This window comes from Ceratotherium simum, chromosome 5 (assembly GCF_057802395.1).
Source record: "Ceratotherium simum simum isolate JZ-2026a chromosome 5, ASM5780239v1, whole genome shotgun sequence".
Classification (NCBI taxonomy): Eukaryota; Metazoa; Chordata; class Mammalia; order Perissodactyla; family Rhinocerotidae; genus Ceratotherium; species Ceratotherium simum.
Window position 1 is genome coordinate 55,511,254 of NC_141904.1, and position 12,499 is coordinate 55,523,752.

The 12,499-nt window shown below is 42.8% G+C and overlaps 1 protein-coding gene across 1 annotated transcript in view; it reads left to right on the top strand.

Annotated features, from left to right (window-relative positions):
- CACNA2D3 (calcium voltage-gated channel auxiliary subunit alpha2delta 3) overlaps positions 1-12,499 on the top strand; it is an 838,936-nt gene that overhangs the window by 683,169 nt on the left and 143,268 nt on the right. The window contains exons 25-26 of the mRNA XM_087431193.1: positions 2,910-3,031; positions 5,656-5,736. Coding sequence (XP_087287319.1) covers positions 2,910-3,031; positions 5,656-5,736 — 203 coding nt within the window. The remainder of the gene's footprint in view (positions 1-2,909; positions 3,032-5,655; positions 5,737-12,499) is intronic.

The following is a 12,499-nucleotide window of genomic DNA, read 5'->3' on the forward strand; positions in this document are numbered from 1 at the left end:
CACATGTAGCACACAGCATCCAGTGATGTCAGCCTCTGCGGTATGGTCCCTACTCTCCCCTACAGTCCTCAGTCTAAGAGACGACCACTTCACAGCTTCCATGTGAACCACAAGAGAATGAGAGAAACTCTTGGGCTTTAGGAATCCCATATATTTATTCTAACCATGTTCAGTTTACATAGCCCTTTCATGTATGGTGTTGGGTAATTCTGATAATATCCTGCTAAGTGTAACATTATTATTCCCATTTTGTACATAAGTAAATGGGGCTCAGAGACTCAGTAACTGACCCAAGTAACTCACCCAAGGTCATTCACCTCTGCCTAAAACCTAGACCTATTTCACACAACACAACAGCTCCTAGTATCCAGAAGCGGGCCGAATTTCATCTTACCCAGAGAGCTCTTTCTTCCTGAAGAACATTTTCAGGGATTCTGTAGAATCAGGTCTCTCCTTCCTGCTTCCTTCTGAATCTTTACTTGGTAGTTGGCAGGGACCCCCAAGGTTTTTTGGCAACCAGACCCTCTCACATTAACACCAGCGCTCACAGAGATCAAGTGCTGCAGGCTCCTGCTTGCTGCCCCGGGTGCCGGTGTGGTCCTGGGCAGCAGACATTGGACGCCCAGATGTGCAGTGTTCCATCCCCGAAGCCTGAATGTCGCCATCAGTCTAAGTAAGGACCACCTCACACCTTCTAACCCAGCTATTGTCCCACCTACCATGCCTGGAAAAGGGCTCCTGTAGCACCGTTCACTGCTGCGTGAAAAGGGCACCCTCCTCCCTGTGGTTATGTGCATCTCACCCCTGAACAGAGCTGACCTGAGTGGAAATGCCGTGGCTGTGCCCATGGCCCAGGAGGGAAGGCAGCTGTTCATCCCACCCAGGGCTGGGCAGCAAAGTCTCCATCACACACCTGTCCAAGTCAGGTTCATGAAGAATCTCATATCTAAATGAAAAAGGTCACACTTTGCTATTGGTGAAACTTGATGATTTTAGGATCAGGAAGTATTACCACTGAATATAGCAATGCCAGGAGGAGCTTGTCTGTCACGCTGAGCCTGGAACTCTCTATGACCAGCATTCTGAATAGCACAGGGATTTCTGCACCCTCTCAATGCCACTCATGACTTCAGAGTTGGCCTTCTGAATGAGGGCAGAGTGCTTTTGCCAACTTAAAAAAAAGTTTTTAATTTCTGGAGTGTCATCCTGTCGGTGAGAGTCAGTGAACAAATGTAGGCAACAATGTCAGACCATTTTTGGTCTCCTATGACAAGTTCCAATAGCACAAAATTTTATGGGAATGTTAACAGAGTGGAGCATTTACATAGGAAGGTGGCCATACTGATGAGGGATTTTTCAGGAATTGAGAAGTGTTGTTTAGAAAAGATATAAAAAATTATTTTTAATATTGAGGACCTCTTATCTGGATATGAGATTTGATTTACCCTGTGATCATTATGTGTACACTGAGTGCCTGATTAGTGCCAGATCCTGGGGATATAAAGAAAAATAAGGTCTCTGCACTTCGAAAGGAATTAGGACATGCTAGTGTAAGTTACAGAGAGTTAAGTTCAGTGCTAAGAACTTTGAGGGTAGCCTCCAATGGCATAGGCTTCCTCTTGAAGGAGTGAGCTCTGCATCTCTGGAAGAGATCAAGGAATCACTGGTTGGCCATACTCTAAAACTACAGAATACTTGCCTGGAGCCAAGTTACAGTAGTTTCTAACAACCAACTAGTTGTAATTTACCATATGTATTCGACCATGCTAAAACAACGTAGAATACTTGAGTATTTCCCTCCATGGTCTCTGTGTTCCAATTCCTTGCTGCAAACTGCTGAATTGAAAGCAGTGCCATTTCTGGTTCAACTGGTGACCCTTTCCCTACATGCACATTGTCCCCTGATTGGTCTCCCTTGGAAAGATCTCTGTAGCATGTGGACTAGCCAGGCAGTCATTTTCTCCCCCAGAGTTTTACCATATCAGCCAAGACAGGCATTCAGGTGCTGGAGGGTAAATGTGAAGTTAGAGATAAGTCAAACCAACAAACATGAATTGGGACTTCAGTATGCTTAAGGCTCTGTGGAAGGATGTAAAAATGTGAACAAAAGCTCCTTTCCCCAAAGATCTTGGGAGGCTTGGGCTGGGGACATGACAATTGTGCAGAAAGACCAAAGAAAAAGAAGGCTGTGTGAGAGTGACCGAGGCTGTGGGGTCCCAGCGTGGGTCAAGAACTTGCATGTGTCTCTGTGGATTCGTGTGGTAGGTGGTATTTGAGGCACACCTTAAAATGAGTATGATTTTGACAGGAAGAGATGGGAAGGAGAGTGCATGCGGCCTTCTGGACAGAGGTGGGCACCGTTGGCAGTAGGCAGGGAGGCAGGGAAGGGTGAGGGATTTACAGAGAGGGCCGGGAGCAGTCATGTTTGACTGGAGAGTTGGGAGGTAAGGGAAGAAGGGAGCAAAGATCCCCACATGGGCCCACTTTTCCTCTTTTACACTTTCTCTGAGAAGAGTAAGATCTACTTAAGAAGTTGATCCTCCCAAGGCTATGTGTCCATGGGTGTGGATTTTGAGGAAAAACAAAGCTTTCTGACTACGCTTTGGTCTTCTGATATTTCTGGAGGCTTTGTTTGTTTGCTTGCTTTAGACACTAAGATAATTAGTGCCTTAGATATACTAGGATAAATCATTTCACCCCCTGGGAGTCTGACTGCCAGGGCTCTACAGATATTTCTGAGTAATCTGGGGTGCACAATGTTACACAGGTCCCCTCTGTACTTGGAAAGGTGGGTTGGGGGTCTAAAAGCCACCGCTGTTTTTACCCGACAAAGGCTATTGGGAGGCACCCATGTCCAGCTTTTCCTTGCTGAGTGGTGCCGTGCTCTTCTTATTCTTTTCCATTCCAAGGGACTTCCTGAAAGCTGGAGACAAGGAGAACATTTTTAATGCAGACCATTTCCCTCTCTGGTACCGAAGAGCCGCTGAGCAGATTCCAGGGAGCTTCGTCTACTCGATTCCGTTCAGCACAGGTAGGTGTCCTTGTTGGAGACGGGGCTCTGTCCGTCTGGTCCTGCTGGCCTGGCATTGTGTGTAGAGTATGGGGGAGCAGCCTGAATGCTGAGGAGAGCCACGGTCAGCCTTGAGCACCAATGCTGAATGTTGGCCTAGTGCTGAACCAGTGACCTGTTCCATAAGCATAATGGCCCCAAATAAAATGAAGCTTTTGTGTAACCAAAGAGCACAAAGAACATTTCAGGAAGCAGGGTGGGTATTTTGTAGTCTGTGGAATTTGAATACAAACTTCTCAGTAGATTTTTTTAAATGTACTCATGTCCCTATTTAGAGAAAGTTCAGGCAGGTGTAACATCTTTTGCCAGAACCTTCAGCAAGTCACATCACTTCGGAAGCCCACAATTCCCCATCAGAACTGAATTGATTTACGTCAACATGCAGGAGTAAGGACTAAGACTTTGTATCGCCTGTGCTCCCCTGACAGAGGGCTGCAGTGACCAAGGAGACACATGTAGCCAATGATTTTTCCAGTCCTAAGATTTTATGACATTATAAAAAACATTAAGGTCACCTATCTCCATAAAAGAACTGAACACTGTCTTATTTTAACCAGTTTTAGAAGCAAGACAAACTGGAAATGCTTTTCCATTGTCCTTGGCTTTTTCTTGTCTGATGCAGCGCATGTTTTTGGTGCTCATTCTGTGTAAGGCTCTGTACTGTGCATTGTAGAAACCTCAGAGATGAATAAGACCTAGTTCTATAAACTTGGATTGCTCTGGACAGTTCAATCTATATTGATGTTTTATATTAGGGCCTTTTGTGTTAATCTCTTACAAGCATTCCTAGGTCAACCCTGATAGAGGCTCTCTAGTGCTTAGTGTCAGAGCCCCCTCCCTGAGTCTTGGCGCTTGCTCATTTCCCTGAATGAAGACGTCTTCAGAAAGAGTGCTTTCGAAATTTGCAGAAGACATGTTGACAAGAATTATCTAATAATTAGTTGAATGGACTCATTAGGAAGTGGATCCCTCATTAATGAAGATATTCAAGGAAAAGACAAATGTTATTGTAGAAATTCTCTTGCTAGGTGGGATGTTAGACAAGATTGTCAATTAGGTTCCTTTCAGGACTGAGATTCTTGGAGTCTGTGCTCCTTTGCTGACAGGCCCATGTGTACCCACGTCCATACACATTTGTGTTCTCAAATATAAATTTCTAGGGGACTAACTCTCTTTCTTTATGTTTATCTGTATCACGCTTTATTGCTGAAAACATCAACTAAGAGACAGTGGACTTTCTCATTCTGCTGCACACCTATCAATAATAATGCCTTCTTTTATCATGCAATCTCACGACACTTTCTTTTTCATAATCCTCTAAAGAAAAATATGAACTTAGCTTGCTAGTTCTGGACTGGAATCATCAAGTTATCCTTTTGGACAGTTTTGGGCAAGGAGAAGGAGCTGTGGGAGATGAGAGTGGCCCCCACAAGTGCTCTGTGTGTGTGTGTGCACACTGGAGTGTGATGGCCCCTGTGCCCGTTTCCTTTGTTCACCGTTTTTCCTACAAAGAATTATGTCTGGAGAAAACAAATTCTGATTAATTAAGGCAGTTGTCTAATTGGCTTTTGGCAAGTAGGGTTTTCGTTGAACTTTCAGTGAAATCATATAATGAAGGGGAATTCACCTTTTTCTTGGGAAGGTTATGGATGACGTAACATCTTAGGAGATTTCATGGCCCCTTTAGATTCAGGGAAAATGTTAAAAATCACCAAGTACAATTGTTATGGTGGAGCTCTCTCTTGTTTTTTCTATTGTGTGTTGAATACCTGTACACACTGGAAAAGAAGCTGGTTTCTATTACTGCTTAGGCTTGGGCCAAGAGAAAATTCTTAATTGCTTTGGTCATAAATGTATTCGAATTCAAGTCTGTCTTCCCCTTGCTTCTCAAGTCAATTGGATTCCATTCAACTCACATTCACTGAACACCTTTTATAAGACAGGCACTAGACTAACAATTATGAACTATAAGCATTAGAAATTTGTGCTCAGCGTCTTTTAATTCATGGGTATTGGAACCATTGTTAGTAATTGAAAATCTTTTAACACTAATGCCATATTGTTACGACATTAATAAGAGTTTGGAGTAAGTATTGCATTTCGGCTCTATCCTTGTTTAGAATGGTTTTGCTAAGAAAACTGGGCTTCAAATTAAACTTTCATAAATCAGTGAAGTTTTAACCAACAAATCAGAGCTGAAGTTCTCAACTCATTGTAAAATAAGTTCAAAACTTTATCTCATGAAACGCTCCATGGCTATATTTAGAAAGGCAATATAAATATGATTACTGACACGAGTAAACACTGTAATTAGTAACCACAAATTAGAAAAAATGTGGTCCCGCTGTGGTGGTCAATGATTTTGATGTGAAGAAGCTGGATGTTCCCCAGTGTGGGTGGTCATAACTTGTTGCATTGATTCCTTCAACTGAGAGGACTGGCTCCCCGGCACCTATGGCCCTATAGAGTAGACCAACTCTGGGCTCTGGGAAGCCAGCCCCAGCACAGTCTGCAGAATTGATGACTCTCTTAACATGAGCACTACAGCTATCTCCGTTTTTGTCATCGTATTCTTCTTCTTACAGGAACAGTCAACAAAAGCAATGTGGTGACAGCAAGTACCTCCATCCAGCTCCTGGATGAACGGAAATCTCCTGTGGTGGCAGGTAAACAATGGATTTCAATTGATGAATATAAAATAAGCATGGCATCCATTCATCTGGCCAGTCAGCTACTTGTATGTACCAGAAAGTTGGTTTTGAAAGGAAAAAAAATTAAAAATTACTTCCTCCTCAGCTTGGTGTCATCTCCTCCGATCCAAGGTTCTGACAGCTGCTTGTGTTTGATGTAAAAACAGAAATCTTTCCCAGGACTTTTGTTCTTAAACTCTGAGCCAGTAAGAAATTGTTGGTATGTGCAGAGGAGAATTTCTTGACAGTAAGTGGCATGCTCATTTAAAGTAAGCTCCAGATCTCCCACTTCTGATTCATTAGGATAACAGTGGGTGTACGAGGAAATTGTGGGTTTGTTTTAGGCAAATAGAAGCTGAAACGTGGCCTTCTCCAGAGAGCCTGAGATTTTTCATCACCCTAATCCCCCTGAGGAATTAGAGTTAGATGTATCTGCAGGGGCCTGGTTTGGGACCAGGAGAAAGCCAAGACGTTTTACGATTGAAAGTCTTGACCTGTCAAAGAAACCCTGTCTCTTGCTTTTCCCATCTCTTTCACTCTCAGGAGTGTCAGGAGACGTCTGTGGCTGGCTGGGAGCTTTCCTTGGTGGTATTTGGCCTAAAGGACCAGAAACTGCCATTAGCCCTCCTTTGGGGACAGCTGCTGAGAAAAATGGAGGCTTTCGTGTCTGGCACATCATCTATTTCTGATAAATAATTATTGAATGCATTGGATGATGGATGGATGAGACCCTCCAAGCACCATCCTGATACTGGTTAGATTTACCAAAGGGAGTTACTGTGTCTTGGGACACCTCCCTCGATAAGTTGTACTGGAAGGTGACTTTGAATATCAACTTCTGTGTCTTCACACACAATGGATATTTGAAGGAATGCAAATAGAGCAGACATGTTTGAAGTGGTTTTTCTTTGGCTAAGAAATACTGCCCCCCACCACCACTTTATTTCTGACTTAGCCTATGCATCATAATTGTATTAGCAGGGATTAAAAGGTTTGGAGCAGTTGCCTGGTTACTTGGTATGGCAAGGAAGACAGTCTGATGTATCTGACCTGTAGCTCATCTTGAACTAGGCAGACGTGTAACTAATCAGCCAGGAGATAAGGACTCTGAGGATTCACAGCTGCTGTCTTCAAATTTTGTCACTTCGCATCTCATGTTCCTTGAGGAAAGTAGGAGACAGGATCATTTAACTCAGCAAGATTTATTTTTGCTTAAAGGAGGTCAGACTTGCTTACCTCCAGGCTGACCCAGCCAGCTAATTCTGGAGGCATTTTATCTCCCTGGAGCTGGGGCCACATGCAGCAGCTGCCAAAGACATGGTTTGGCCAAAGCTCTCTGTCAGCCTGTTTGAAATCTCTTTTTAAAACCTTTTCCTTGAGTTTCTTATTCAGTCATCATAAAGGATGCTCTGTCTTGGCCCTAAATCACTGTGCCCATCCAAGCCACTTCTGTCCAAGTTTACAAACTATGCTCAAGTGTTTCCAAATGACTTATATTTCATAAATGTCTATTTGGCTGAGGATGGGTGAAACGTGGACCCAGCTTGGGCACTCTGTATCATTCTGAGGAAGAATGTGAATTTCCCAAATGGTTTGCTGGTCTGCTATTGAATTATACAGCTGGCCGGGGACCACAGGCAAGTTTGGCCTACCTTGAGTGGGTGGAAGAGACATCCTCATGTTTACAGCTACTCAGTATGTGTCAATTGGTCCCCATTTTCAGAAGATAATTGCAGAGCAAGACAAAGAAGCAAGGTTATCTGAGGAACTGTGTTTAGTTCTTACCTTTTAAAAGTGGTGATCATTGGGGCTGGTCCGGTGGCACAAGTGATTAAGTGCGCACGCTCGCTACAGCGACCCGGAATTTGCCGGTTTGGATCCCGGGCACGCACCGACGCACTGCTTGTCAAGCCATGCTGTGGCGGCATCCCATATAAAGTGGAGGAAGATGGGCATGGATGTTAGCCCAGGGCCAGTCTTCCTCAGCAAAAAGAGGAGGATTGGCAGATGTTAGCTCAGGGCCGATCTTCCTCACAAAAAATAAATAAATAAATAAAACTGGTGATTATTAATCTTCTTTTTTAAAGTGTGTTTGGTAGACATAAGATAAAACAGAGTTGCTCAGTCTTGAAGACTGCCATGGATGTAGCACCATAAAGGCAATGACCTCAAGAGGATCTTTCTGTCTCCAAAGGCAGAGAAGCCTCTTCGGCCGTTCCTCCGGGTTTCCTTGATTGACTTACCCATCATGTCACTGTGTGATTAGGTTCGGTAACTTTCTTATGTGGATTTTCCTCAAATTAAGTAGACATTGTTTACCATTCTAAAATAAAAAAGGCCATTTAATTGGGGAAGAAGCCTTGTTTTGGCAGGTGAAGATGAATATGTGAGCAGGCTTGTCCCCCAGCAGTGTGTCTCCAACAACACATGGGATACAGCCAACTGGCAGTAACTTGGGGTTTCAATGAAATCCTTGTGTTAAATTGAAATTTATCTGACAGGAAAGGTGTACAACTTTGCAAATAATTATCAAGGACTGCTTTGAAAGGCCTGCACTGCTCCCAGGCCTGATCCGGTATTCTCATGTTCATTGGCTACATGTGTCTGTTTTGGAATAGAAAGAGTTTCTTGTTTTGTTTTATTGTTTGTTTTATTCTCTTCTTTCTTGCTTTTTTCTTGTTTTCTTTTTTAAACAAAAACATTTAGATACTCATCTGTCAATGACATCTTTGAAGAAAGGGCAGTCAAACTGGGCAGAATTCCATTTATACGTCAGCCTCAGTGCATAAATGGGCCCTATCCATCTTCTTGGCCTATGACATTGCTTACAGTCCTTCTCTTGAGGAACCTGCCAACTCTCCAGCTGCCACTAGCGTGCTGAATTTTCTTAATTGCTTTCCCACTGCAAAGGAAGAAGTGGTAGGACTTTCTCTTTGGCCTACCAAGTCTCTGTAGAGCCCTGGAACCTTCTGTGTGTCTCAGGCCCTTAATCCATTTTTCTGTTGTTATTGGAAATTCAAACATTGGATTGTAAGGTCCACTTAGGTTTGTCACTCACTCCATAACTTACTAAATGTGGTCTTGGGTCTCCGAAGGTATAGCTAAAATAGGATTGGGATTAATCCCTCACCTTACTCTGAGTTGATTTGGGGATAAAATGTGAAAACAAACGAGAAAATACCTAAATATGAAGAAGTATAAAAATGCTAGGATTGAGGATGACTCGTTTTTATCTTCAAGTTGGCAGCATATTCGTTCATTCACTCGTTTATTCAACAAATATTTCCTGACCTCCTGCTTTTACCAGGAGCTCTAGGTGTAGATGAACCAGGCCCTGAAATTGACATTCCCTCTCTTCCTCCAGAGACCTATAAAATAGAAGTTCTTTTTCAAGGCATGTCTACACTTTTCAAGTGAATTGAAAAGCTGAACAATTATCTAGAAGGTTCTAGAGGTAAAGACTTTGTTCTTTTTCTCTTCTGTGCCTTACAGCATAACCCAATGGAGTACCTGACGCATAGTGGATTGATTCTCAATAAGAATCCTCAGTAAATTGAATTGAACTTCTAGAAGCCTGTTTTGCCCTCACTTAGTTGTTATTGACTTGAGTTCCATAAATTACCTAGATCATGCATTAATTCTCCCCTCTACTCTCAATGGAAAGATAGGGTGCTATTGACGAGCAGTCACAGGCACTGCTTCCACCATGCTAGGATGGAAATGATCCGGAGAAGAAAAGAAATGCAGAGTGGGGAGTAATTGAGCCAAGTTGGAAGGTGTAACTATGCAGGGAACTTCCTCCCCTCCTTGGAGTGTTTGTCCAACCTCCCTATTCTCCTTCTGGACTCTCCCTCCGACAAATACAAAATACCTAATCTCAGTTTTTGGTCAGATTTCTGGATGTTTTAAATAATAGATAATAAATTCTGAATTATTTACATTTGCTTTACAATGTGAATTTTGACATATCAAAAATATCAAAATCTAAAATTTCTCCTAAAAATGTGTCAGTTTGGTTTCTTTCCTTTCCTTCTTTTTTTTTTTTTTTTTTTTTTTGCTAAGGAAGATTCTCCCTGAGCCAACATCTGTGCCCATCTTCCTGTATTTTGTATGTGGGTCACCGCCACAGCATGGCCACCAACAAGTGGTATAGGTCCACGCCCTAGAACCGAACCCGGGCCACTGAAGCAGAGCACACCAAACTTAACCACTAGGCCATTGGGCCAGCTCCCCAGTTTGATTTCTTAAATAAATTATAAGCTCTCCAAAGGCAGGGACTGTCCCAATTATCTTTTTATTCACAGTGTCAAGTACAAGGGCTGACGTGACAAATTGGTCAAAAATATTGACTGAATAAATGACACAAGGAAAATGGGATTCATTTTCACCTGCTATATGTAGGTACATAGGCTTGCAAAATTTACTCTCCAGACAATGGGAACACAGTACTTGACTAAAACTCTAGGAGAGGCACTCAGCAGCTAAAAGTCCAATCGTCACCATTGTAATATGATACAGACCAATATGATATTTTAAAGAATAGAAAAATGGTTTAGTGTCCCATCCTAATGGCAACTGTGTTGGCCTGGTAGTTACCTCTGCCTCAGCAGATGTCTTTTCTGAGATCCAGGCATCTAACATGATGCTTAGAATAGCTAAATCTGCTCAGCGGCAGAAAGAAATAGATTATAGACGTTAGAGGCATTGGTTTCTTACAGAAACAGTTTTTTTAAAACAAATTTATTGAAGTATGATTTACTTACCAAAAATTCACCTGTCATAAGGGTAAAATTCAATAATTTTTAGTAAATTTTGAGGGGCTCTGATCTGCTGCTCTGTTCCTTTGCAAGGAATACAGATCACATTAGATCCATTCATTGGCGGATATTTGAAAATGATGGGTTAAGTGGTCTCATTTGCATAATTCTAGGCAGTGTGATGAAGGGGAATGCTTGATGATAGGACAGAAAGTCCCATTTTACCAGCTAATCAGGAAAGAGGTTAATTAATATCGTTGACCATTAGCTATTGTCAGGTATGTGCTGTTTAAACTGAGTGTACTCTTTAGTATGGACCCTTCATTAGAAGTGGATGAATAATGTTGGCAAAAAGTTATAGGCAAACATTCAGCTTGACAACATTCCCTTGACGGGATTTCACATATTTTGTGTATACAAGTCAACTAGTATGTCAGGATTTATGTGTCCAGTCTGCATGAATAAACCTGTAGTTTGTTAGATCTGAGCAAAGGGAGTGTTTTATCTTGGCAGAAATTAATACTTATTTATTAAACCAGTAGTTCTCAACCAGGGGCAATTTTTCTCCCCAGGAGACATTCGACAGCATCTAGAAACATTTTTGTTTGTCACGACTGGTTAGGAGGGGTGCTACTGGCATTTAGTGGGTAGAGGTCAAGAATGCTGCTAAATACCCTACAAGGCACAGGACAGCCTCTCACAACAGCAGAGAATTGTCTGGTCTAAAATGTCAGTAGGGGCGAGGTTGAGAAATACTGGGTTAAACCGACAGGCAAACTTCAACTCTTGGTGCTTTCAAATTCAGTGTTTTCCCTTATAGGCTCATTTACAAAAATATCTTGTTTTATTTCTACGTTTTTAATTAAGTCATTCAATAAATATATATCTAGCACCTACTGTGTGCCTAGTGCTGGGGATATAGCTGTGAACAAGCATTCCAGAGGGCGTTGTGGAATGTGACTGGGATTGTTGGTTGATACGATGAGAGGGCACTGTTGGCATCCCCTGGCCAGAGGCTGGGGTGACAGCCGCACGGTGAAGAATCATTCCAGCCAAGTGCTGCGACGCTTCCTGAGAACACTGAGCAACACCAAGTTGCTGCCAATGGAGAGCTTCCGTTAGTGTGGGAGATACAGACAAAAGACAAATATCGCATGAATGGAAGGAAAGAAGGAAGAAAGGAATAAGCGAGGGAGAGGAGGGAATTTCCAGTAGTGGTATATGCTCTATGGAAAACAGATTAGGATGAAGAGATGAAGTGTGGCTGGCAGTGGCAAAGGCAGGGATGCATGCTCATATTCATACATACTTGTGTATAGACGTGCGACAGGGGTGATGCCTCTCCAGATTGGGGGTGGAGGGGCTTAGGGAAGGCCTCCCTAAGGAGGTGACAGGAGCAGAGACCTGAATGATGAGATGCAGCCATCTGCAAAGATCTGTGGGAAGAGCGTTCCAGGCAAGAGGTAACAAACTTCTCCAAGAATCTTGAATGAGATCCCTCATATATGTGTGTACATGTTCCAGGTGGGTACTCTGTGACACGAATGAATCTTTCAGGTTTGGGGGGTATTCACTAGGATCTAAAAGCAGGGCAGGTGGGCAGATGACCCAGGGAGGTAGGGAACCCAAGGCAAATCTTTGCTCTGAATGTCAGCTGTGAGATCAGGCTTTTCATGTGTTCGGCATTTGTTTTTTCAAACTGACAAATAGGTGCAATACAGGGGCAAAAGGAGGTCTAAGCCAGTAGGACTGACAACAGCAAACTTTGTCGAAATGGATTAGTGATGTAGCTACCAGTTATGCTGTATTTTAAGTCTGCAACAGAATCTGAGTTAGAGTTGGCCGTGTAGAACAGCTGCTCTGCATATCACGGTAGCCAGATGGGGGCACAGTGAGGATTATTGCTCCAGGAATAAAAATAACCCAGAGTTTTGAGAAACTGGATCCTCCATGCTAACTCTCCAGGACACTCACTCCTAAGA